This window comes from Eschrichtius robustus, chromosome 11 (assembly GCF_028021215.1).
Source record: "Eschrichtius robustus isolate mEscRob2 chromosome 11, mEscRob2.pri, whole genome shotgun sequence".
In the NCBI taxonomy this organism is placed as follows: domain Eukaryota; kingdom Metazoa; phylum Chordata; class Mammalia; order Artiodactyla; family Eschrichtiidae; genus Eschrichtius; species Eschrichtius robustus.
This window is the reverse complement of record NC_090834.1, coordinates 61,023,052-61,048,254: the sequence shown is the minus strand read 5'-3', so window position 1 is coordinate 61,048,254 and position 25,203 is coordinate 61,023,052. Positions and strand designations below refer to the sequence as shown.

The 25,203-nt window shown below is 35.8% G+C and overlaps 1 protein-coding gene across 1 annotated transcript in view; it reads right to left on the bottom strand.

Moving 5' to 3' along the window:
• Positions 1–1,530: 1,530 nt before the first annotated feature.
• PGM2L1 (phosphoglucomutase 2 like 1) overlaps positions 1,531–25,203 on the bottom strand; it is a 69,085-nt gene continuing 45,412 nt past the window's right edge. Inside the window, exons 3-14 of the mRNA XM_068554914.1 lie at positions 23,499–23,605; positions 22,699–22,783; positions 19,199–19,282; positions 12,931–13,124; positions 11,887–12,076; positions 11,241–11,338; positions 10,355–10,535; positions 8,220–8,313; positions 7,763–7,892; positions 7,341–7,530; positions 3,563–3,696; positions 1,531–1,816 (exon numbers count right to left, since the gene is read on the bottom strand). Coding sequence (XP_068411015.1) covers positions 1,714–1,816; positions 3,563–3,696; positions 7,341–7,530; positions 7,763–7,892; positions 8,220–8,313; positions 10,355–10,535; positions 11,241–11,338; positions 11,887–12,076; positions 12,931–13,124; positions 19,199–19,282; positions 22,699–22,783; positions 23,499–23,605 — 1,590 coding nt within the window. The 3' untranslated portion in view covers positions 1,531–1,713. The remainder of the gene's footprint in view (positions 1,817–3,562; positions 3,697–7,340; positions 7,531–7,762; positions 7,893–8,219; positions 8,314–10,354; positions 10,536–11,240; positions 11,339–11,886; positions 12,077–12,930; positions 13,125–19,198; positions 19,283–22,698; positions 22,784–23,498; positions 23,606–25,203) is intronic.

The window sequence follows — 25,203 nt, the reverse complement described above, 5'->3', positions numbered from 1 at the left end:
TAAAGCAAAAAATTCTACACATTTCTTCTTTAGTGCAAAGCCTTTGGAAACAAACTCATTCAGAGACAGTGCTCTACATTTAGCTCTATTATCTACAGTCACACAAGACTCAGCTACAAGAAAGTAAGGAAGGAACAAATTAACAATAGTGGCAATACAAAATTTGAAAATCACATCTGGATTATCTGGATTCAACCAAATGTTAGCTGATAGCTGCAATAAACCAAACCATGATTTAATAAATATTCTAGTCAGTTCAAATTTTATATTACTATTATTATTTAGGAAATAAATTCTCTCATACTAGTTATCGCCCATAGGCAATTTGTTTAGTATAATTACGTACATCCAAGGCCTCATTATTGTTACCTCTTAACTATACCACATGTACTAAGTACTCTGTGAGCTATATAGGACAGGATACACTTTAAGAAGATTAAACAACACTTCTCTATTAACTCTTTTTTAGAAGATGCAGAATCAACTAAAAGTGACCTTCCAAAAAATTTTTTTTTCCACACTAAAAAAGATAAATAGTACTCCTGTGATCAGAAATTCTACAGAAGTCAGCAAGATGTTAGGATAAACTGGACTTTAGTTTTAAAACATGTAGTTTTAGCGTTTCATAAGATCTAAAATCTGGATGTTTTATTTCTTAGTAAAATGAGCATTACTTCATGTGATAAAGAAATAAATATACTTGTAAAATGTAATTTAAAGGTTAGGCTTTTAAATAACTTCACAGCTCCTTTCTTAGTTTGGATATTTTTCTTTACTTAGAGGTTGTGATAACTGACACAATTCTAACATGAAGATCCTTAACTACAGTTACACTGAGCCTGCTTTTATTGAGATTTTTACTTACATTCATAACACTTTTAAATCAACAAACCTATTTGATATAGAGGGGAAGCACCTATATAGTTTGGAAGATTTTCTTTAACTGTCTGCAAATTAACTGATTAAATTATATTCAATGCAAGAACACTATTTCAATTCAAACCATGCCCTGAGAAGGCACTGAGAAATTGACAAGAACCAAGCCACTAGGAGTGTTGCCACTACTGTTTTATGTTCGGTAAATGTCAGAATTTTAAATAAATACAATAAATTTACACTGCACCAAGAGCACCTGAAACAAAGGTGCTGAAACCACATATTGTAACATCTGTTCTAAGCTAGAAATGCTAAATACCTCATTTCAAATACTCTAATTTGTAAGTTAATACCTGTGATACAACAATGACACTTTTCCACAGTATACTGGGAACAGTGCCATTTTCTTGCCAATTTTATGGATTAATTTCCTTAACTAACTCTACAATTATATAGCATTTATCTGCCTTAAAAAAAAAAACCGTGCTATACACAATTACAAGAATATGGAACTAAGCTTAATCACACTTTAATAAGAAAACTCACATTTGTATTGTTTTGTTTCTGTTGAAGGAAGAACGACATGTTACCATAATACTTTTAATGTAATGACTTTTGTTCAAGATTATGAAAAAATTTGAATCATTTCTCTCCAGACCATTTCATTTCAAATGTATACAGTTTGTTTAGTCAGCCAACCAAAAAGAAAGAAAATAAAAGGAAAAAGATACTCGGCCAGATGAGACAGAGAGAGAATGCTAACTCGAGTTCAATGCATGGAATTCTTGGTTGTTCTGTTCCATGGGCCAGTGCAAAGCAATGATGTACTGGTGAACACTACACAGAACGCCAGGTCAGTCCATTTTTACTGGGCTCAAGAAAATTCTCAATCAAAGCTTCAATGAGTTTCTTCAATTCCTCTTCTAGTAAGGCAGTGTCACTGAGGGAAAAGGTTAAGAGTTTTGAAGTTCTTTATTTTCATAGCCTTAAAATTTGTTTCAGTGGTTATAACTTTTTAAGAGGGCATATACCTGATGGGATGATTAAACAACTGGTAAACGAAAGAGAAATTCCCTCAGTTTAAACAAAACAAAACAAAACAAGACCAAAGGTGGGAAGAGGGGAATCACACACACGGAAAACACCATTATCACAAACTGAAATTGAACTGCATTAAAAGGAGTTCCTTGGAACATGAAACATGGATGAGTTATAGTATATCTAAAGATTTGTCCTGAATCAGATAATTTAATGGCTTAGAACACCAATATCAGGTATTAAGATAAAATGGCTTCCTGAAATACTTTGAAGAATACCCCGTACAGATTATTATGGGATGATACAGTGTATCTTTCAGGTAGTAGAGAAAGAGATGTGACTAAAAAAATGAGATGCTTAAAAAATAGCAAGTATTCCCGTCAAAGTTATCACCTGGAGAGGTGCCACTGCCCAAAACATTTCTAGGAATGCCTCTTTAAAACTGCCTTCACAGTCATTTTACAAGCTACACAACAAATCAATTTTTATTACTTTAATAATCAACCTTCATTCTTAGCCAAAGATAGCATTATTCAATATGTTTTACTTCACACTCTGCTCTGAATGACTTCAGGAGGTCATTTTTTTCCCCCAAAGGAAATAAAATCTGCTCCTCAACGCAAAGATTAGGGAAACAGTAAATAATGTAACTTGGGCTCTGAAGCCAATTCCAAAAAAAATCTCCTTCCCAAATATATATTGATCAATGACAACCTTATAGGACATACTACTTATGAAAGTTTAAAAAGTTTAAATACCCTCTGAATATATTATTAAAGTCAAGTTAATTTAGTCACAATTCATACTCCTAAAAGGATATTAATTGGCCAGATTAAGTCAAATCATGTTACATGTAGAAAATGAGAATTTGGCAATAAACGAACTACTTGTTGATCAATTCTTTATGTTCATCATTTAATAGTTAAAGCTCAGACAGCCTTCCCAAGAATATAAATTCACTAAAAAATTAAAATTCAGTTCCCAAATAATGCAGCCTCTTTGGAAAACAGTCTGGCAGTTCCTCAAAAAGCTAAACATAGAACTACCATATGACCCAGCAATTCTGCTCCATATATATATATGATATATACCCAAGTGAAATGAAAATATACATCCACACAAAAACTTGAACACAAACATTTAGAGCACCATTATTCATAATAGTCAAAATGTGGAAATAACCCAAATGTCCATCCTCTGATAAACGGATAAAAAAATATGGTATATCCATACAGTGGAATATCATTGAGCCATGATAACAAATTTTTTAAAAAAGGAATAAAGTACTGATTCATGCTAACATGGATGAACCTTGAAAACCTTATGCTAAGTAAAGATGCCAGTCACTAAGGACAACATACTGTATGATTCCATTTACATGAAATGTCCAGAAGAAGCAAATCTATAATGACAAATAGTAGATCGGTGGTTGCCTAGGGCTGGGAAGGAGGGGAGTGGAGAGTGACTGCGAATGGGTATGCGGCTTCTTTCTGAGGAGATGAAAATGTTCTAAACTTGATTAGAGTGATGTTTCCACAACTCTGAATATACTAAAAAACATTGTTGTATACTTTAAATGGCTGAATGTAAATTACACCTCAATAAAGCTTTTATATATATATATAATATTTAAAAAGTCAGTTCTCACCTCTGGTCAGGTGATGCACACATCTCTGCATAATACTTTATCTTTGGTTCTGTCCCACTTGTCCGAAGAGTAGCAACACAGCCATTTTGAAAAGTAAATGTAATCATTTGGCTGTTTTTACTCACAGGCAGCACCTATGCACAAATGCAACACCAGCTCAATTACACTTGGTACCTTTCTTTTCAAGAGTTGTAAAATACATTCCACTTATATGACGTGTGTAAAGTAGCAAAATTCATAGAAAGAGAAAGTAGGAGGGTGGTTGCCAAGGGCTAGCAGGAGGGGGAAATGGAGACTTGTTTAATGGGTATAGAGTTTCAGTTTAGCAAGATGAAAAAGTTCTGGAGATCTGTTGCACAACAATGTGAATATGGTTAACACTACTGAACTGTACTCTTAAAAATCGTTAAGATGGTAAAGTTTATGTGTTTTTTTAACTGCAATTAAAAATTTAAAACTATTTTTAAAAGAATTGTAAAATACAAAAGATTACATGCATAATAATTCATAGCTGTACCATTTACTAAACATTTATAATTGTACAGGCACTGGATTATATACCTTACACACATGATCTCCAGGCCTCAACAATAATCCTGCAAAGTAAATATTACTGCCTATTTACAGACAAGGCTCAAAGAGAATAAACGACCTGTTCAAGGTAATCAGCTAAGTGGCAGAGCAAGAAGTTGAAGCCAGGTCTATCTGTACCAAAGTCCAAACTGCCTCTACGTTTGCAAAGTGCTTTAGAATTTCAAAGCACTTTCACAGATAGTTTATCAGTAGTCTCCAAAGCAGAGTACACATATCCTAGAGGACAGGCAAAATAACCCACTGGGGTGCAAAATACATATGTATTTTTTTTTACCTAAAAGTTAAAACGTGAAATGAAGCTTTAATGACATTAAATATATGGATTAACACTGGTACTCTTCCTGGATCACAAATCAGTCTGTGAAGGTATCTCGAGGGACCCATGGGGGTTGTACTAGGGCAGAAGGGTTGACAGTGGTGCCTTCCCTCAGGTGTAGCGAGCCTGGTCCTCTCCGTGAGATCCCTCTCTCAGTCAGTGGTACTACTAGTTGCTTAAGACAGAGACCTTCCTTCCCTCTTTTCCCCTCACAGGTCATCAACTAGCAAGTCTTGTCAATTCTATCCTTTATTTAACTCAATTTTGTCTGGCTCTCTCCATCACTACTGCTACCATATTACATTCAGGCTCCCATCATCTCTCATCTGGATTACTGAAACAGCATACTAACTGATCTCCCTGCCTGGAAGTCTGCCCCTCTCTAACCCACTCACCGCACAGGCCATTCTTCTTTGCACTCCACACTACAGCTGTAGAGAACTCCTTGTGGTTCTTTGAAAGAAAACATGCCTTCTCACCTCCAGACATAGCACTTGCTGCTCCCTTTGCCTGAAACATCCTCTGTTCCTCCCACGTCTGGATAACTCCTACCCAGACTCTAGAACTCAGCTCACAGAAGTCCTCTGCAAAGCCTTCTGTAAGCCCCTCAAATCTGAGTAAGGGTCTTTCCTATGCTCTTCCATGGCACCCTTATGTACCCCCAGTAGCCCTTATCATTTTGTAAAGTAATCACTGTTTACTTGACCATTTCCCCCCTAGACTCCTGAGTGTAGAAACAGTGCCTTTGTCATTACTGTATTGCCAGTGTGCCTGTGCCTGTAGCACAGAAGGGTTTTAATAAATGCCTGTTGAACACACAGTTAATGCCAATCTGAAGTTGGAGAAGAAAGAACTCAGGAAGTCTTTGACAGTCACTGTGTGTGACCTTAGGGGATTAACAAATATCTACACTATGAGTCTTACAAAACTGTTGTAAGCATCAGCGGAGGATAGGAAAGCACTTTGAATAACAAATATCATAAACTTTAAAGGGATTCAAGAGGAAAAAAGCATCCCACCAAGAACTATTCTAACCACAGCAACATTAGAGAAATAAAAAGAAGCAAAAAATTTGGTTCTTTTCAATTAGTTTACAAAGATGGAAAAATAGATACACACATATGTGCACACAGAATAACAACTGAGAACCAATTTTTGTTGACTGGATGAAAATACACAAAGGGAATATGGGTAGTATTCTACATAAAAGGCTTGCAGATTTCCCAAAATATATTATGCGCCTAGAAGCTTGAGACAACATCAGAAATTATAAATAGAAATTTAGGCTAATAATTGTAATCATAACAATAACAAAATAAATATAATCAGCAATCTATAGGGCTTTTAAATATTAGTTGAGCACCCACTATGTAGGCAGGAGCTTTGACAGGCATAAAGCTATGTTAGAAGTGGATCTGCCATGAACAAGACAATGATAACATATGATAGAAAGTGATAAATGACAAGAGGAAGGCACAATATATAATGAAACCTCAGGAGGACGATATCGGATTATGGGACCTGGAGGGTATGTGGAGGAGGTGACATTGGCATGAAGTCTTAAAATGGCTAAAGTGTGGATCTGCAGCAGTAGGAAGAAAAGGTAGACTGAGGAAAAAGCCTGAGCAAAAACAGAAAAAAAATTTTTAATGTATATATGTAAGAAACTATAAGTTATTCCATTTGGCTGGAGGTATAGGGAATAAAGTTGAAAAGGGAAGTTAAAACTAGAAAGATGAATAGCTTTGAAATTATAAGTATTTATTTATTTATTTATTTTTAGGTGCTAAGATGATTAGGTAAAACATTAAATTTTTTTAAAATTTTAATTTTATTTTAAAAATTTTTATTGAAATATAGTTGATCTACAATGTGTGTTAGTTTCAGGTATACAGCTATATATATATATATATTCTTTTTTAGATTCTTTTCCATTGTAAGTTATTACAAGACATTGAGTGTAGTTCCCTGTGCTATACAGTAGGTCCTTTTTGGTTATCTATTTTATATATAGTAGTGTGTATCTATATCTATATATATTCTTTTTAATAAATTTATTTATTTTATTTATTTACTTTTGGCTGCCTTGGGTCTTTGTTGCTGCACGCAGCCCTTCTCTAGTTGCGGCAAGCGGGGGCTACTCTTCATTGTGGTGCGTGGGCTTCTCATTGTGGTGGTTTCTCTTGTTGCAGAGCACGGGCTCTAGGCTCGCGGGCTTCAGTAGTTGCGGCACGAGGGCTCAGTAGTTGTGGCTTGCGGGCTCTAGAGCGCAGGCTCAGTAGTTGTGGCGCAAGGGCTTAGTTGCTCCGCGGCATGTAGGATCTTCCCGGACCAGGGCTCGAACCCGTGTCCCCTGCATTGGCAGGCGGATTCTTAACCACTGCACCACCAGGGAAGCCCCTAGTAGTGTGTATATTTTAATTCCAAACTCCTAATTAATCCCTCCCCCGCTTCCCCTTTCGTAACCAAAAGTTTGTTTTCTATGCCTGTGAGTCTGTTTCTGTTTTGTAATATGCTCATTTGCATAATTTTTTTAGATTCCACATATAAGTGATATCATATGATAAAATTATGGGCTTTTAGACTTTATTTTCAACATTATTTAGCATCATCACACCTTTCCCCTCCCTCCCTTTCTCTTTCTGTCTCTCTCATTCTCCTTCCCGCTCCCCACCCACAAGGGTAGCATACACTTGGGGGAGTGATGAGGACAGGATGGGAGTCAGAGCCAGTTGGTGAACTTACAACTGCTCTGGAGAAAAACAATGGACCCTAGTTTCAAGAAACTCACAGGCTTGACCTTCAACTATTTTACTGTAGTGTGAATTATTACAAATTGTTGAAAATTTAAAAAAAATAGGTACTTACTGATTTCTTATTAGGCTGGCTGCTATCATATCCAGTGGTAACATCTCGTATATGCAATATAGCAAATGTCCCACAAAACTTTGGGTATTCTTTTGGAGAATCAAAATTGCGAAGTCTTTCAAATATACTTTTGATGGTAGTTGGATCATAACACAAGAAATACGAAGTTTTTGAAATATGATAACCATATCTGCACAGAGATTTAAAGTGTTAAAATCAGGTTTCAACTCACTCTTTAGAAAAGTATGTATTAAAGATAAGCCTATTACAGTGTTACGTAGAAAGTGGCAGTCCTTAATGCAGACAACTTTAGTACTTTTTAAAAAGGAATGACTATTCCTCAAAAATAAATTTAGAAGGTTAAAAGTAGCACCAAAAAAATAAAAAAATTAGAACGTGAAATTCCTAATAGTAGAACTTACTTTTCATAAACGTTAATCAGTTGTTGTTTCAATGTTATATTCATGGTTTCCAGGTAAGATGCCATCTCAGCAACAACAACGGCTGCACTCACCCCATCCTTATCCAAAACTGAAGTTCCACACAGAAAACCTAAGAATTAAAAACATCTTTAAAAAGAAGGAAAACATAAGCCTATATATAATTTCAATAGTTTTACATTTCTTCAGAAGGACCAATGAATTTAAAAACCTAGTAGTAAATGAAACCCACCGATACTGAAGGTATTTAGGGGACCTTTAAGGTCTTTTTTTTTTCTTTTCCTGATGAGAAATGTATCTACAGATTTCGGAGTTCTCGGTGGTTTTTTTTTAACTCAAAATGCAAAACCAGATGACAAAAACTCCTCTGTTCAGAATTAACTGTATTTTAAAAAATGCTCTCATTCAAATTTCAAATATTTTAATATTTACTACATACCAATAGACTCTTCAAATGCAAAAAGGACTTCTTTCCCATTTTCCAGGAGGTCTTTTATCCTACTTCCAATCCATTTAAAACCTGGTAACGTTTCCTGAAATGCAGAGGAGGCCATTCTAGTTAAGTGACTCTCTCATAAAAATACATATTAGAGAAAACCTGTCACTAAATGCACATAACACTTCCATAATGATCTTTTGTTATGGTTTTCACCACAAAGATTTATACAGTGGTAAACATATAGTCATAAAGGGCATGGATACACACACTGTCGTGACTGATGACCTACCATTTTATCGAGCACAGAAATAGGTGATGTAATCCACCAAATATAATCCAGTAAGTGGTGATGCATATAGTCACAAAGTAACATAAATACACACATATATTATGATCATCTGCTATTTATCAAGCACTGTAACAGCTGCTTTACATTATTATCTTTTTTAATGCTCACAAAAACTCTGTTGCTGAAACAGAGGCTCAGAGGTTCAGTAAATTTGTCCAAGATTACATTGCATATAAGAGACGGAGCCAGGATTCAATTATACTGCTTCTTAGAAACTGTCCTTTAAGCTGTATTATAAACACTAACATAAAAGTGCCTATGAAGGTTTTAATTTAGTCCATCTGCGTAAGCAAAGGCATTAAAGCTTTTTAATGATGCACTTTTAACATCACAACATATACTAGAACCAAGTGTACTTTTACCATAACAGCATGGTCCAAATAAAACCATCAAGAGGGGTTTCCCTGGTGGCGCAGTGGTTGAGAATCTGCCTGCCGATGCAGGGGACACGGGTTCGAGCCCTGGTCTGGGAAGATCCCACATGCCGCGGAGCAACTGGGTCCGTGAGCCACAACTACTGAGCCTGCGCGTCTGGAGCCTGTGCTCCGCAACAAGAGAGGCCACGATAGTGAGAGGCCCGCGCACTGCGATGAAGAGTGGCCCCCGCTTGCTGCAACTGGAGAAAGCCCTCACACAGAAATGAAGACCCAACACAGCCAAAGGTAAATAAATAAATAAATAATAATTTAAAAAAAAAACCCCATCAAGAAAGTGACTAAGTCCTTCTTTGGAAATTAGGACTTTTCATCAGATGAGCTACTGTTCATTTTAAAGACATGAACTCTTTTAGAGTCAATAGAAAGGGAATGTAATACACAGTGACTCTGGAGCTCTCCATTACTAATTTAAGATTTCTCATTCACCTCTCTACCTCCTCACTGGAAAAAAAAAAAACCCAAAAATCTCTGCAGCACCCCACCCCCAACAAAAACAAGGAGGCACGTTTATAAATAGGTCTTTAGAATCATGTTCTTTTTTCTCTTTTGTGCTCATTATACATTTTTCTTCCTACCAGGAAAAGGTTAACATTAGAGTAATTCAGAATTTTAGGTTTGAATAAATTTTCAATTTCTTCTATTTTGCTATTTGTATTTTAGAAAGCCAGAGACTGGAAGTTCTATTTCATTAAGGAAGGTTCAATTTTCTTTTAGTTAGCCAATTAGTGTTAAGACCTGTAGCTTGATCGTGGCTCAAGAAAAATGCCCAGAGGTGACTTTTTCACTGATATTTGGCAAAGTTGGCAGAGTAAAAGTAACTTAATTGGCATTAGTCCCAGTAGCTATAAAAGTGGTCAGTTTAACTGCCCGAGGCTCACAAAGGTTAGTGATCTGTGCTGAGAGAGAGTCATTATTTGTTTTTTGGATGTAGAATCAATGGGTCTTAATTTGCAATCTAGGAGACTACTTAAAGTTTCCTAAGACTGAACTTGAAGAGCCTAAACAAGTAGTCAATGACACCTACAATTTTTTGGAGTGGAGTTTACGTGATTGATGAGGTCACTCGGAGCCAGATTTTCTTGGTATGAAAGCCAGATACTGTTGTATAGAATAGTAAGCATTAAGGCAATTTCTAAAGAACGTCCTGTCTTAGTTTCAGAAACTCACATACAGGATGAATTTGGCTCAAGGTTACTAAACAATCAAAAAGATTAAGAAAGTGTTAACAGAATTAGAAAAAAAGAGGGAATTAGAAATGAAATCAATAAAAGTCAGTTTTGGTGGGAAGATGGCTTTAATTTATAGAAATAGGTTTAGAAAAGGAGCACACAGATATTGTCTATTCTTACTTCAAAGTGAAATCCTTCTTTTAGTGCAATTGCCTTCAAAATTTTGGAAGAGACTGTGGTGGCTAACATATAAATGTTCTTCACATCAGCATTTCTTGATTTATTTTTCTTCCAGCAATCAAACATCCACCACCCAAACAAAGCTGCCAACTCATTCCCTGTGAAAACTTTCCAATCACCACTGTAGAGAGAATGAAAATTCAAGTCAAGACCTTTATAACTTCTCATTAAAACTCCTTGACCCCAGGACCTACAAATTACCATCATTCACATAGGAAAACCCAAAAACTACTGTATGGGATTTTTGAGAAAACATTTACTACTACTTCTCTAACTGACCAGGGAGAGCTTAGGGTAGGAATGGCAGCAAAGTACTTTGAAAAATTATTATGCTGTTACTTTTATTTTCTTATTTAATGAGAAATATGTTATAACATGATGTCCTCTTTATGTAAAGACATTTGTCACCACATTATAATGGCAAAAATACACAGCAACCAAAAGGACCATGATTAGGAAATGATTACACTGATAAAGCAATCTGTTGGGATACTATGCCAGTTTAAAAATGAATATTTTAAACAATATTTAAGGACAGAGAGAAATGCTCACAGTACAATATTAAGTGGAAATAACCAAGATACAAAACTATATATAGTATGATTACAATTTTATAAAAAACAAGTATATCTTAAATATTTGAATAGAGAAAACATAGGAAGGAAATGTCAAAATATCAACCTAGGTGGTTATCTCTGGATAGTAGGCTTACGGGAGATTTATTTTCTTATTTTTTTTTAATTATTTCCAATGAGCCTATAAGACTTAAAATCAAAAACTGTTTTTCAAAGTTTAAGCTTTTAATCAAATAAGAAGTTCTACTTACTTCTCCTGAAGTTCTGCCACTGCCAGTCGGTCTGCATCAGGATCTGTGGCTAGCACTATCCGGGCATTTTCTTTCTCTGCCAGTCTCAAAGAAAGTTCCTGAAATGGTGACCCAAAAAGCTGGATTGCACTGAAGATGTTAAGTTCAATGTAATATTCCTAAATGTAGGCACTATGTTAGTGATATGAATTTTAGAAGGAATATAGTTTGGCTAAATTTTTTTTTTTACTTTATTTTACTGAAGTATAGTTGATTTACAATGTTGTGTTGATGTCTGCTGTACAGCAAAGTGATTCAGTTATACATATATATACATTCTTTTTCATATTCTTTTCCATTATGGTTTATCACAGGATATTGAATATAGTCCCCTGTGCTATACAGTAGAACCTTGTTGTTTATCCATTCTATATATAATAGTTTGCATCTGCTAATCTAGTTTGGCTAAATTTAAAATAAGCCTAGAAGTAGGGATATCCACCATAGAGATTTCAAACAAAACAGAATATATGGCTCTAATATAATTTAAAAGATGTAAACTAAAGTGGTTTTTGCTTTTGTAAGTAATCTTTGAATTGTCAAAGAGTTCTAGCTATATGATAAAGTTTAATACACTAATAATAATTTAAATATAGAAAAAATATACCAGCACAGATTCTCCTTCTTCAGGATTTGGGCATTTAACAGTAGAAAAGTCTGGATCAGGATCTTTTTGTTCTGGTACTGGAATTGGAGGCTTAAAACCAAATACTTGAAAAGCCAACTGCACATAGTCATGTCCGACTCCATGAAAAGATGTATGTACAAATTTCAAGGTGGTCTTTGAGTTTAATTCCCTGTAAAGGAAAATATCATTCAGTCAATATCATAAAACTCACTACTTGTGGAATAATTAAAATAATCTAGAGAAAAAGTTAAAATTTATTTTGCTAGGATACGGAAAATATATTCAACAAGCCATGATATTTTCTAAAAATAGTGTTAGCTATTTATGGAATAGTTACAGAAATATGGAAATAGGTAAGGAAAAATCAAATTTTAGAGGAAATTTCCTTACCTTATATAGAGTGAATACATCTATTCAGCTATAATTTTTAACAGCTTTATTGAGAGGTAATTAATATACTACAAATTCATCCATCTATAGTATACAATTGAATGGCTTTCACTATATTCACAGAGTTGTTCGACCATTACCATAATCAATTTTAGAACATTCTCATTACCCACCAAAAAACTCCATACCTCATAGCCACCACACCCTAATCCTCCCATTTTTCCCAGCCATAGGTAACCACTAAATACACTTTCTGTTTCTATCTCTATAGATTTGCCTACACTGGACATTTCATATCAATGTAACCATACAACATGTGGTCCTTTGTGACTGGCTTCCTTCACTTAGCCTATTTTTAAAGTTTATCCATGTTGTAGTATGCAACAGTACTTTATTTCTTTTCACTGCTGAATAGTATTTCATTGTATGGATATACTACATTTTATTTATCCATTCATCAGCTAATGAGTATTTGAATGTTTGTGTTATTTCTACTTTTAAACTATTATGAATAGTAGTATTTAGCGATAATTTTAATATAATGAATAGTCAACACATTTTTATCCCTATTGCTTTCTCTTATTTGTTAATCTTATGCTAAGGTAATATTAACCTATATTCCCACTTGGATACCTGTGAAAACAGATCTTTTTCAGATCTTCCATGTATCTCCTACAAATGTCCTGCAGAGGATCTCTCTTCAGTGGGCTGGTATCCACTAAATTATCATTCCAGGAACCATTCCAGGGTTCCACACATTCTTCTATACATTTCAGAATTTCTTTATCATGAGGAGATGTGATCTGAGCACCATTTTCCCAATAAACCTAGATGACAGGTAAACACAGCTATAATTACTTGAAATGTTGGCCATATGTTTTCTTAGCTACAGCAGAGATATTTGACTTTAAAAAGAAGCATACCTGGACTTCCCTGGTGGTGCAGTGGTTAAGAATCGCCTGCCAATGCAGGGGACACGGGTTCAAGCCCTGGTCTGGGAAGATCCCACATGCCGCGGAGCAACTAAGCCCATGCACAACAACTACTGAGCCTGTGCTCTAGAGCCCGTGAGCCATAACTACTGAGCCCTCGTGCCACAACTACTGAAGCCTGTGCACCTAGAGCCCATGCTCCACAACAAGTGAGGCCACCACAATGAGAAACCCGCACGCAGCAACAAAGACTCAACGCAGCCAAAAATAAATAAATAAATAAATTTATTTTTTAAAAAAAAAGAAGCATACCAAATTAATCAAGTAGAAAATGTCAACACTGGACTAACTTAATAAACACCTAAGGATATTGATAGTAATAATTCCACAGGGACTTTTCAATAAAATGATCCGGTATTATTTTCTTATTTAGAAGTATACTTTAATAACAATACAAGTAAAATATAATCGGGGCATCATTATGACAATGTTAAAATATGCATATACCATAATGTACAATCATAATCTTAGATCTATAGCTAAATATATACTAAAGAAGATCTAAGAAACCATGGAATATCCATAAAACTTGACACTATGAAATTTTAGCATTATAAAATGGTTCTGTTATATGATAAAGAAGAAATTATTTTTCAGCTATAAATTAAAGTAGAATTTATGTCACACTAAATAAAGTCTATTCCAGCAAAGATAGTTAACATGCTAATTATTCCATACACATTTCAGTATATGTATTTTCAGTATTTAATGAACATACATTTCATTAAGTTGTCAGTTTGTCAAGTAGCCTGATCAACAAGACAGTAGGAACAGTTAACAAAAAAGCAAGAAAATGTATTTCTATAATTCACAGGATCTCAAGGTTAGAAGGGACTCTGCTTAGGGAATATCTATACCAACTTCTCCCATGTATTTGACATGAATCCCTTCTACTGCATCCTGAAGGAAGGAAAGAAGAATACTTTTGAATATATACTATGTACAAAACTCTGTACCAAGCAATATGGTAGACTACATGACCTAAAAATTCTCACTCTATAAACACCTCAAAATGCTAGATAAAGTAGAAAAAGTATTATCTAAAATGCACAGCTTGGTTCACAAGAAGGAAAGGGAAAACTCCAGGCATTGGGAAAAAAGGAAAGGATGGAAAACCAGAGTGATAAAGCTGTGGGCTGATGCTGTGGCCAGTTGGGGTTTGGGAACTGTTCGTTTATCCGGCTCCTGGGTGTTAATGCCCATGTGGAAGGTAGGGAACTGGAACTAAGATGCCCCTCTTAGTGGAAATGTAGAATAGAAAAAGTTCTGCCCACTATTATTGAAAGATGATGAGGAAGCATGTCTGTTTCTTCCCAAGTTCTGGGTGATTAAAAAATTTCAAATCTGAGATCTAAATTAACACAGAAATTGCTCCCAGTCAGTGAAACTCCTGAGGTTCCTGCAGAAATTTAAAAAACAAAACCAAAAATTGCTCTTAAGGGATGCTCCCACATTCCAAGCAACCAACAAGATTCTGTCCGTAGGCCCTGAAAGCTCTTTATGAAAATTTATATAACATGAGAAAAAACACCTTGGCCTTTCTCCCTGCCTTGCATGTGAATGTGATGCCTAGAGCAACAGCAGCACATATAATGGCCATGTTTGAAGAAAAGGCCAAAAACACTGCAGAGGTGCCAGGCCCGACAACGCTGAGCTACAGAACCATGCCAGCAGCCACATACTTCTGGATTTTTTGTTACGTGAGAAAAATAAATTCCTATCAGCTTAAGCCACTTTTGTGGGTTTTCTGAACCTGCAGCAGAAAGTATCCCTACCTGATTTAGTAACAGAAAAACCCATGCCACAAAATATACCCAGGAATAAACTTAAAAAGAAATGTAAAAGATAAAAAATCTTTAAAATGTTACTGAAGGGTCTAAAAGAAGTCTTGGAAGAATAGAAAGATACATTCTGTTCTTGAATAAAGAGACTCAATAATATGACAAAAATATTGAAGCTCCCTAAATTAATGTACAAGTAAAATATGATACCAATAAAAGTGCCAAAATAATTTTTCCAGATGAAAAAAAAATACCATAATACCATGCATGGAAAAATATCATAAATAAAGTCAAAAGGCAAATGATAATATGGGGGGAAAATATCTGAAAAACAGATGATCAAGAGCTACTTTGGAGTTCCTACAAATCAACAAGGAAAAGAGCAACTACCCAAGAAAAAAATGGGCAAAACCTTTAACAGACTTTTCAGGAAAGGGAACACAAATATCGTATAAATGTATGAAAAGAAGCTCAACCTTACTCATAAGACAGGTACAGATTAAACATAACATTTCCACATATCTGATTGGCAAAGATGAAAAAGTCTGATAATACAATAATGGACGGTGTGGGATAAAGACCCTCATATTGTTGGTGAGAGTATCAATTAGAACCACCACCTTGAATACAGAATGACAAATTTTATTTCATAGAACCTTTGACTCAGAAGTTTCACATCTAGAAATTTATTTTATAGCTCAGCAGGGCCACAGAAATATAATGTGAGCCACAATGAAAGTCATGTATTTTACATTCTTTTATTGTATTAACTGTCCAAAATCTGGTGTGTATTTTACACTTACAGAACATCTCAATTCAGACTAGTCATATTTTAAGTGTTCGATAGCCATAGGTAGCTGGTGGCTATCAGTTTGGACAGTGCAGCTATAGATAAGAATAAAAACAATAGGTAACATTTATTATTTACCGGAGCCAGACACTATACTAAGCATTTTTCATGCACTATCTCCCTTAATCCTTACTCTCACCCTATGATGCTGGTTCTAGTATTATTCTCAGTTTGTAGATGGAGAAACTAAAGCACAGAGAAATCAAGTAACTTGACTTAGATTACAAAGCTTCTGAGTGGCAGAGGTAGGTTTCAAACCCACCCCATAATTCTCTTAACTGCTATTCCATACTGACTCTGTAAGTCTACTTGTACATATGAACAAAGATGTATGTAGAATAGCATTCACTGTAGCACTGTTTGTAAGCAGCAGATCACAAACAAATGAAATATTCATCAACAGAGGACTGGTTAAATAAATTACAACTCATCTATATAGGTGTTTTTTTTTTTTTAAAGGGTGTTGGATTTTTTTTTTTAATTTTTATTTTATTTTATTTTATTTTATTTATTTATTTATGGCTGTATTGGGTCTTCGTTTCTGTGCGAGGGCTTTCTCTAACTGTGGCAAGTGGGGGCCACTCTTCATCACGGTGCGCGGGCCTCTCACTATCGCGGCCTCTCTTGTTGCGGAGCACAGGCTCCAGACGCGCAGGCTCAGTAGCTGTGGCTCACGGGCCCAGTTGCTCCGTGGCATGTGGGATCTTCCCAGACCAGGGCTCGAACCCGCGTCCCCTGCATTGGCAGGCAGATTCTCAACCACTGCGCCACCAGGGAAGCCCATCTATGTAGGTTTTTAAAGATGGATGAGGCAAACCTATCTATCTATAGATGGACTGATGTAGAAAATGATCTTTAAGGCTGTTTCACACTGTTGTGTGAAAAAAACAAGGTGCAGGACACTATATATAGTGCCCTGCCATTTATGGGGGAAAAAAAAAGAGGAGTGACCAATACATGATTGGTCATGATTACACATGTATAGACTCTCTGGAAGGAAACCAAAACCAGAAACAGTATTTGCTTCTCAAAAGGGATACTAGGGGAAGGGGGTGGGAGAAATACTCCTTATTGTTTAACTTTTTACACTGTTTAACTTTCATACTTTTTACCTTGTGCTTATATTGAATACTTTAAAAAAACAAATCTTTGAGGGTCTACTATGTGACAAGTATGTTCAATGGCAGTAAATATCCAAACTAAGTCCCTCCACCCATGAGCTTATATTGGGGAATGGGGTGGGGACAGTCAAACAAACAAGTCAATAAACAAACAAGATAATTCATCATAAAGAAAGCAGGTAATTACAGATAGTGATAAGTTTTGTGAAGGAAATAAACAAGATGAAGAGAAGGTCACTGAGGGAAGCCACTTCAGATAAGGTGGCCAGGGAAGGTCTCTTCAAGGAAACAACATCTGGGCAGGAGCCTGAAGGACGAAAATAAGCAAATTTGCAAGATTTGGGGAAGAGAAATCCAAGCAGAGGAACAAACAAAAGGCTCAGAGTGGGAAAAGGGTTTGGTATACTGAAGGAGCTGGAGGAATGGAAAGGAGCTGCAGTGTGACTGGGACGTACTGAGCACAGGAGAAGAATGAATGAAACAAGGTGGAAGAGGCAGGCAGGAGACAGTCCTGTAAGCCCCAAGGTAAGCAGTTTGGGTTTAGCAGGAAAGTTAACATGACCTGTTTATATTTTAAAAGATCATCTGGCTGCTTGGTGAAGAATGGACTGCAGGGGAGAAAAATGGAAGCAGGGAAGAGACCAGCTAAGATGCTGTAGTTCAGGTGAAGACAACAATGGTTTAGAACAGTGGAGGTAGAAGGTACTGGCAGAAGTAAACATATTCTACATATATTTGGATGTATATGTAGATACATATGGATACATATATATCTCAAATTATACATACATATACATTTGGATGTATATGTATAATTTGTAGCACCTGTTAGTAAATTAATGTCAGGAGTAATCAAGAATGAAGTTTGGTTTTTGTTTAGGTGGGTGGTAGTGTGAATTTACAGAGATGGATAAGACTCAGGGAGGAACACATTTGGGTGTATATGTGGCAGGTCTGGGGGGAATCAAGACCACTGTTTCGGAGACACTCATTTTGAGATGCCCGTTAGGCATCCCAACGGATGTTAAGTTGGCAGCTGGATTCAGGAGTCTGATGCTCAGAGGAGAGATCTGGGTTCTTAGCTCTCTTTGACAGTTAACCTCTCCCTCCTTGCAACTCCCTTACCTCTTTCGTTTTTATCATACCAGTCTCTTCCGGTCTTTGTCCTATCTCCAGCTCCTCTTCTTTCTCCCTTCACTTGAAGTTGACATTCCCTAGGGTTCCATTCTTGAGCTCTTTTTCTAACCTACACTGTCTCTGGGCTGCTCATCCAAATAAAGAATTTCCAAATATTCTTATGTACTCTAATACAATATGTACGGTGATCCTAAAATCTGTAACTTCAGCGCAGATTTCTCCCCTGAGCAACAGATCTACATATTCAACTGCCTACAGGTCATTGCTGCCTGTTTGACCCACAAATCCCTCAGACTTAATTATGTCCCAAACTAATTAATTATGCTTCTTCCCTGCCTCTATAAATGGTAACACTACCCATTTAGCTGGCCAGGGCCAAAATCTTAGATTAGTATTAAATATTCTTTTCCCCAGTGAAACAGAGCTTAGTGTGCCTGGAGTCTCCCTACACAAGAAGAAAAAAGAATATAAGATCATGGACTCATCAGCTAGGAGCCCCAAACACTGGTTCAATACTGTGCCATATCTTCTGTTTGCCCCTCCAGAGCCACTCTTCACCCCTCCCCACCCTGCTTTCTGCCATGAAACCTGACACATCAAATAGATCCTGTGGCCAATAGGGAGTCCCAGCAGAAGGTTGGAGGGAGAGGAGAATGAGGTCAAGATACTATTCCTCCGGCTCTCTTCCATCAAACTCCCATTTATTCTTTAAGTTCTTGGTACAAAATGACTTTATTTCTGAAATGGTAGAGAGGGTGGATTTGGGATGGGTTGGGGAAATCAAAGGCAGTAAGATATCAGAAGTAAAAAGACCATTGAAGAGACTTTTGTAATAGTACATATTGAAACGTAATAAGCGCCATTAGGGATACACATTCTTTGAGGGGTAGCCTCAATGTTTTTATCTTTCTGTTCCCAATGTCTAACCCTGCTCCCCACTGTAGAAAATATACTCAGCACATATTACTTAAATAAAATAAGAACTATGAAATGACCAAAGATGAGGAGTCCAAGGTTTACCTTGTATCCATTGTCTTCTTTGCGGTTGTGAGATGCAGTAATCATCACACCTGCAACTGCTTTGAGCTCCTGGACTGCATATGGCTAAAAGAACAATGACAATAAATATTTGTTTCTTAGCTACTCACACATTTGACATAAGAATAACTTTGATTAAATAACTGGAAAAGACATTAAGATATAAATAGCCTAAAACCTCAATAATCAACTCCAGGTTCCTTGGGTAGGATGTAACTAAAGCCACCTAAATATTAGGTCATCAATAACCACCTAACTGTTAGACTGAATGGTTTTTTTCCCCTGTAGTCTCATTTAACTTAGTCCTATAATTATTTTGTTCATTTAACAAATATTTAACAAACACCTATTATATGCCAGATACTCCACAAGACTCTGGAGATATGAGAGGGGAATATAATCATAAAATATTAGACCTGTAAGTAAATTTAAGAAATCATCTAACCTATCATATTTTACATATTTTACACACTGTATACTGTTTATCCAACATTATATAATCATAAGGGAGAATATATAAGAGTAGAACTTAGGTCTCTTGCCTTCCAATTTGAAGATCTTTACATATACTCTGTGGCCTCTATAGCATATAAAGGTCAATTTACCATCTCTCCCAAAGTTAATTCCCAGGTTGAATTTCCCTTTATCTTTGCAGTTATTATTTATTTGCCTAAGATGTTCCCCATATTCCTTCTACCGTCACATCCAACTTCTCTTCTCCTGGCCATGGGTGGGTGGACACATGACCCTGATCTGACTAGAGTAGCCTATTCCCTTGATGATTTAACTCAGAGACTGGCTCACAACCCAAGCCTGGTCAGAGCCTTTCTCTAAGATGTCTCTGCTATAGGTAGTCAAGGAAGATTGCCTTTTGACTCAAAGACATGGTGTAAAGGGTGCTAAAAATAACTTCCCTAGAAGCTAGAGCAAATCTACCTGCAATAAGAGAGGAAGGCCAACACATAGTTACAGCTGGAAATGGTAACCCAGTGGCAGACTCCTACATAAATGTTCTACATTTCTGGGCCCTCCCTGGTTTCTGTCATTCGTTAGAGCTAATTGTTTAGAAATTCCTTCAATTCCTTGAGCCACTCCGTATATTTCCAATAAATCACTAGTAACAATTTATAGAGACATTATCTAATGGTCAAACATTTGGTAAAACTTGCCCACAAAATCATGTGAACCTGGCATTTTTATTTTGAGAAGATAAATAAAAACCAGTTCAATTTCTTTAGGACTATTCAGGATTTCTATTTCTATTTCTTATCAGTTTTGATGTATTAATTATTCTAGAAAATTGGCCAATTCTCCCAAGTTTCACATTTATTTGCATTATGTTATTCAGAATATTGTGATTTTCTTAATCGCTATGTATTTATTATTCACTCTTTTACTTTCTTTGTCTTTTTTTTCTTCAGCACCCTTGCCAAAAGGCTTTGTCTATTTTATTAATTGTCTCTTCAGAGAGCCAACTCTCGCTTTTGTTGATACACTCTTTTCTTTGTTTTCTATTTAATTGATTTTTCCTCATATCTTTATTATTTCTTTTATTTTATTTGGATTTATTCTGTTTTGGTTCTAACATACTAAGTTAAAGTCTTAGCTCGTTATTTAAAAAATTTTTTTCCTAATATATTCATTAAGACTATAAATTTCCCTTTAAGTAGGGCTTTAGCTATATCCCATAGTTTTTGCTATTTATTGTTTTCATTGTTGCTTAGTTTTAAATACAGACAGTCCTTGCTTTGCAAAGTTCCAGTATACATGAATTTCTGATACCATATTTTAGTTAAATAATACCAGTCTCCCAACAACATGCTCAAATTTTAGTTACCATGCTATACTGCGAGTAACTGCATCAAGTACAAACCTGGCTGCTAGCTCTTCAGTCTGAAATAACTGTATATAAGGGATCCATCATGATTAGTAACCAATCATGTCATCAAGTCTGTCAGTGATTGGTCACTGTGCATCTGTTAGTCAGCTCTCTCACAGACAGCAAAGCATGTAGCTGTGTTGCCTCATCTCCCAGTGGTATACCCATGTGACAATTTTGCAAAAATGGATAACTGAAAGAAGGAACTGGCCAACAAAGATGAAAGTGCAGCAAAGAAACAAAAGTGATAACAGTGGAAGTGACATTTGAATCGACCATAAATGGAGTTATAGAAGAAATAACCGGGAACATTGACACTGCTGTCATTCAAGAGACTCTAGATGTGCAACCAGATGAGCTTAGTGAAGCTGAATGTATGGCTATAAATGAAGGATGTGGTTGTGATGAAAGGGATGAAGCTGTCCCAGGGGGAGTGATACTGGCAAAAAAAGGAATTCTCAGAGACATTTTATGATACTGAAAGTACAAACGATAGGGAATTCCCTGATGGTCCAGTGGTTAGGACTCCACACTTTCACTACCGAGGGCCTGGGTTCAATCCCTGGTTGGGGAACTAAGATCCCACAAGCTGCACAGCATAGCCAAAAAAAGAAAGAAAGAAAGTACAAAAGATAAAATGTGGGAAGCTGATCCAGACTTAGAAAGAAGTGTGATAATTCAGCAAGGCATAGAGAAGATGCTTGCTCATATTGTTAAGTTATATGACAAGAAGCAAGCACTGGTCACAGTCTTGATACATTGCATTACAAAGAAATAAAACACTAAAGTGTTTTACCACTTCTAATGTTTTAAATTACAGAGTAGCAAATAAATATTAGTTTATTACTTTTTTCTTTTCTCTGTACATTTTTAATCAAGAGAAAAGGTATATTTAAGGTTTTGACAAAAAAATTTTAAAGGTCACAGAACAATCATAATTTCCCCCATTGATAACTAACATTGCTTTGCATGGTTTTAGCTTACACAGTTATCTTTACAGTCCTGCACTACCATGCAAAGCAAGGATGTCTATAGTTTCTAATCTTCATTATATCTTCCTTAATCCATAAATTACTTACAAATGTCTTTTTAAAATTCCAAACATATGGGAATTTGTGGGTTTCTTTATTTTAAATCTTATTGCATTGGGGTCCAGGGCTATGGCTTAATAAGCAATTCTCTTGTATTTGTGAGATCTCCTTTGTGACCCTATTTGGTAAGAATGAGTATCCTACCATCACGGAATACAGGGTTTACACACAGACACACACACACACGATTAAGCACGCTAATTGTGTGTCTAAATCTATCCGTAATAATTTTTGCCTGCCTGATAAATCAGTTTCTGAAAGAAGAGTATTAAAATATCCCGCCATGACTGTGGATTTGTCAACTTGTTATAGATCAAATTCTTAGGTGGTTCGACACATGCTTGTTGAATGAAAATAAATTCGGAGCAAAATTTGTTTTCTTTAGGTCCTTCATATCACTTAATACAGAACTATATGCATGACAAAGATTTAAATCCTGCTTGATTTAAGACATCTTTTCAAGAGCAATCTTTTTAATCTTTCCTGTACAATCAGTGATACAACACACTTACTACAAAAGGCGTAGGAACATATCTTGAAAAAAGGTACACAGGAACATCTTTCGCCAGTAAGACTGCAGCAGTGAGTTTAGCAAGCCTAAAAAAAAAGAGATTTCACTTGGTCCTTAGCTTTACATACTTTTTGAAAACCAACCTCCCATAAAATACATGTATTACAATTATTCTGAATACACAGTAGCATAATACAACCGATTCTTATAATCACTAGTTATTTAAGATTCATACTCCAACTTTAAAATGTTAAATAAGATTTTTTTGAAAAGGAGTAACAAGGAACAGAATTGACATTTAAATTTCTTCCTTTTTTCTCATTCATCTTCTGACGGCTCTTTTAATAAGAAATAAAACATGCAAAAGGCAAAAAACATGGAAGAAAGTGAAACCAGAGACTTTGATAAACACAATATGCCTATTTACCCCGTGAAGAAAAAGTATCACTACATCATGATTATCTATGTGTGAAAATACCCTAAAACTAATCAAATAGGACTATAATGAGAGAATGCAAGTTACATAATCCTCCTACCCAGTGCCTCTGCCAAAATATTAAAATCATCACATAGTCTATGTCATTCTAAACACTAACTCTAAACATTTAGAAATTTACTCCTTTCTGTAAAAACCAAAGGTTATCTTTGAAATGCTTCTATTTCAGCTCTAAAATAAACATTAGCACGTGATCACATTTTTTTGGACAGCTTCCTGTTTCAGAAATCCTACAACTGGGCATAACATTTTTTTCAAGGTTTTATTCCAATCCAACTTAATCTCTGAAACAATTAACACTGTACCTCTGGCTGCTGCAGCTGCTAGTTACTTGACCCCGGGTGTCGTACCCAACGACAAAACCTCTTTGCTTGAAGTCTGAGAAACATCTCTCAAGGTATTTGTACATCCCCTGAAGCAGATAAACACAGAAAATTAGTTCCTGACTAATGCCTGCATTTTCGATGACTTAAGGGCTAATCTTTTTATGTGTGGTGTGCAGCTTATTGGCTCTCAGGGAACTGGCTTCCTCCTTTTGCCCATGTTTACCAATGCGAGAACAACAATGTTCAGTCCTCAAATGTGAGATGATAAACACCTATTTCCTGGAGTTTCAGACACATTTAATATCACAGAAATATCAATTACGTAACTTAAATCCAATACGACACATAAAACATTAGGGAAAAAAAGATGGGACATGAGAGTCAGAATGCTAAAAAAAAAAAAAAATTGTTAGAAGAGCCAAAAGAAGTTGTTTCTTGCCTTAAGGCTCTAGAGAACAAAATTTTGACCATGTTAGGCCTTGCTAAACCATAAAATTGAAGCTAACCAGAAGATTTGATCTAATTTATGACACAAACATTTAAAATCAGCAACATAAACCTTCATTAGAACATTTCTTAAGAAGGCTGATCCCATTCTTTAGTTTTAAAATCTCACAGAAAGAAAATCTCATAAACGAGGAAAATTTGCAGTCAAGGGTGACAAAAAAATGAAATGAAGTATTTAATATTGAAAATATCACAATAATAAGCCAAAACACCATTTAACTATCTTATGAATGATTTGCTAACTACTGTAATAAACACTTTCGTCTGTAAAAATAACACTTCATATTGCTACAGTCCTTTTAAAACTACCTTCTCGGATGTTGCCACATTTAATCCTCACAACAACCCCCAAAAGAAAGAAATGAAGATACCAGTTCTATTTGTGTCTCTGTTTTTCAACATTTCTTCCAAAAAAGAGGAAACAAAATAAGGCTGAAGCTCCATTTAATGACTTACCCAAAGCCATTCATTCAACCAAAACTATGTTATACTGATTTATTGAAGACCTACTATATGGCAGGGGCTGCTAAGTAACTATGTGGCAGCACCAAATGAGACCCCAGTGACTCCTGGACCTTCTTTCATGGTTCTTTCAAGTATAATTATTCTTCCTAACCTACTCCCTACGAGTGACTGTGTGTGTGTGTGCGCCCAAGCATGTATGCAATATAGCCCAAATTGACTAGTTTCACCAACTTATTTACTTCTAATGATGATGCTATCCTAAAACCTCACAGAATCTCATGCTCTGATGTAAAAATCCATCTTCTCTTATCCCTCTATACATAGGTTCTGAAAAAAACTAGGGTTTAAGAATTAGATTCCATCTGGCTTTTCCACTTCAAATAATGGAATCTCAACTCCTGTAAAAATTTGCACTTCTGTAGAAATTGATTTTCAAACACCTCCTCCACTCCTTTTTCTGAAGTCAAGGAATCTTCAGTTAAAATGAAAGCTTACAAGGAAACCCAACATACAAAAAAGATGGAACTGAAGCATTTCTGGACCAAGAAAAGAAAGGGAATGGGGGCAGGAGGAGGCAAGTATCCTACCTATTCAGTCATCTTGTCATCCTTTGTTCCTGATCCCCTGCATTAGCCCCTGGATTTAGAGAATTCCCATAGAATAAAGTTAAAGGTTATTTACTGTTTGGCAGTATCGATTAGAATTATATCTA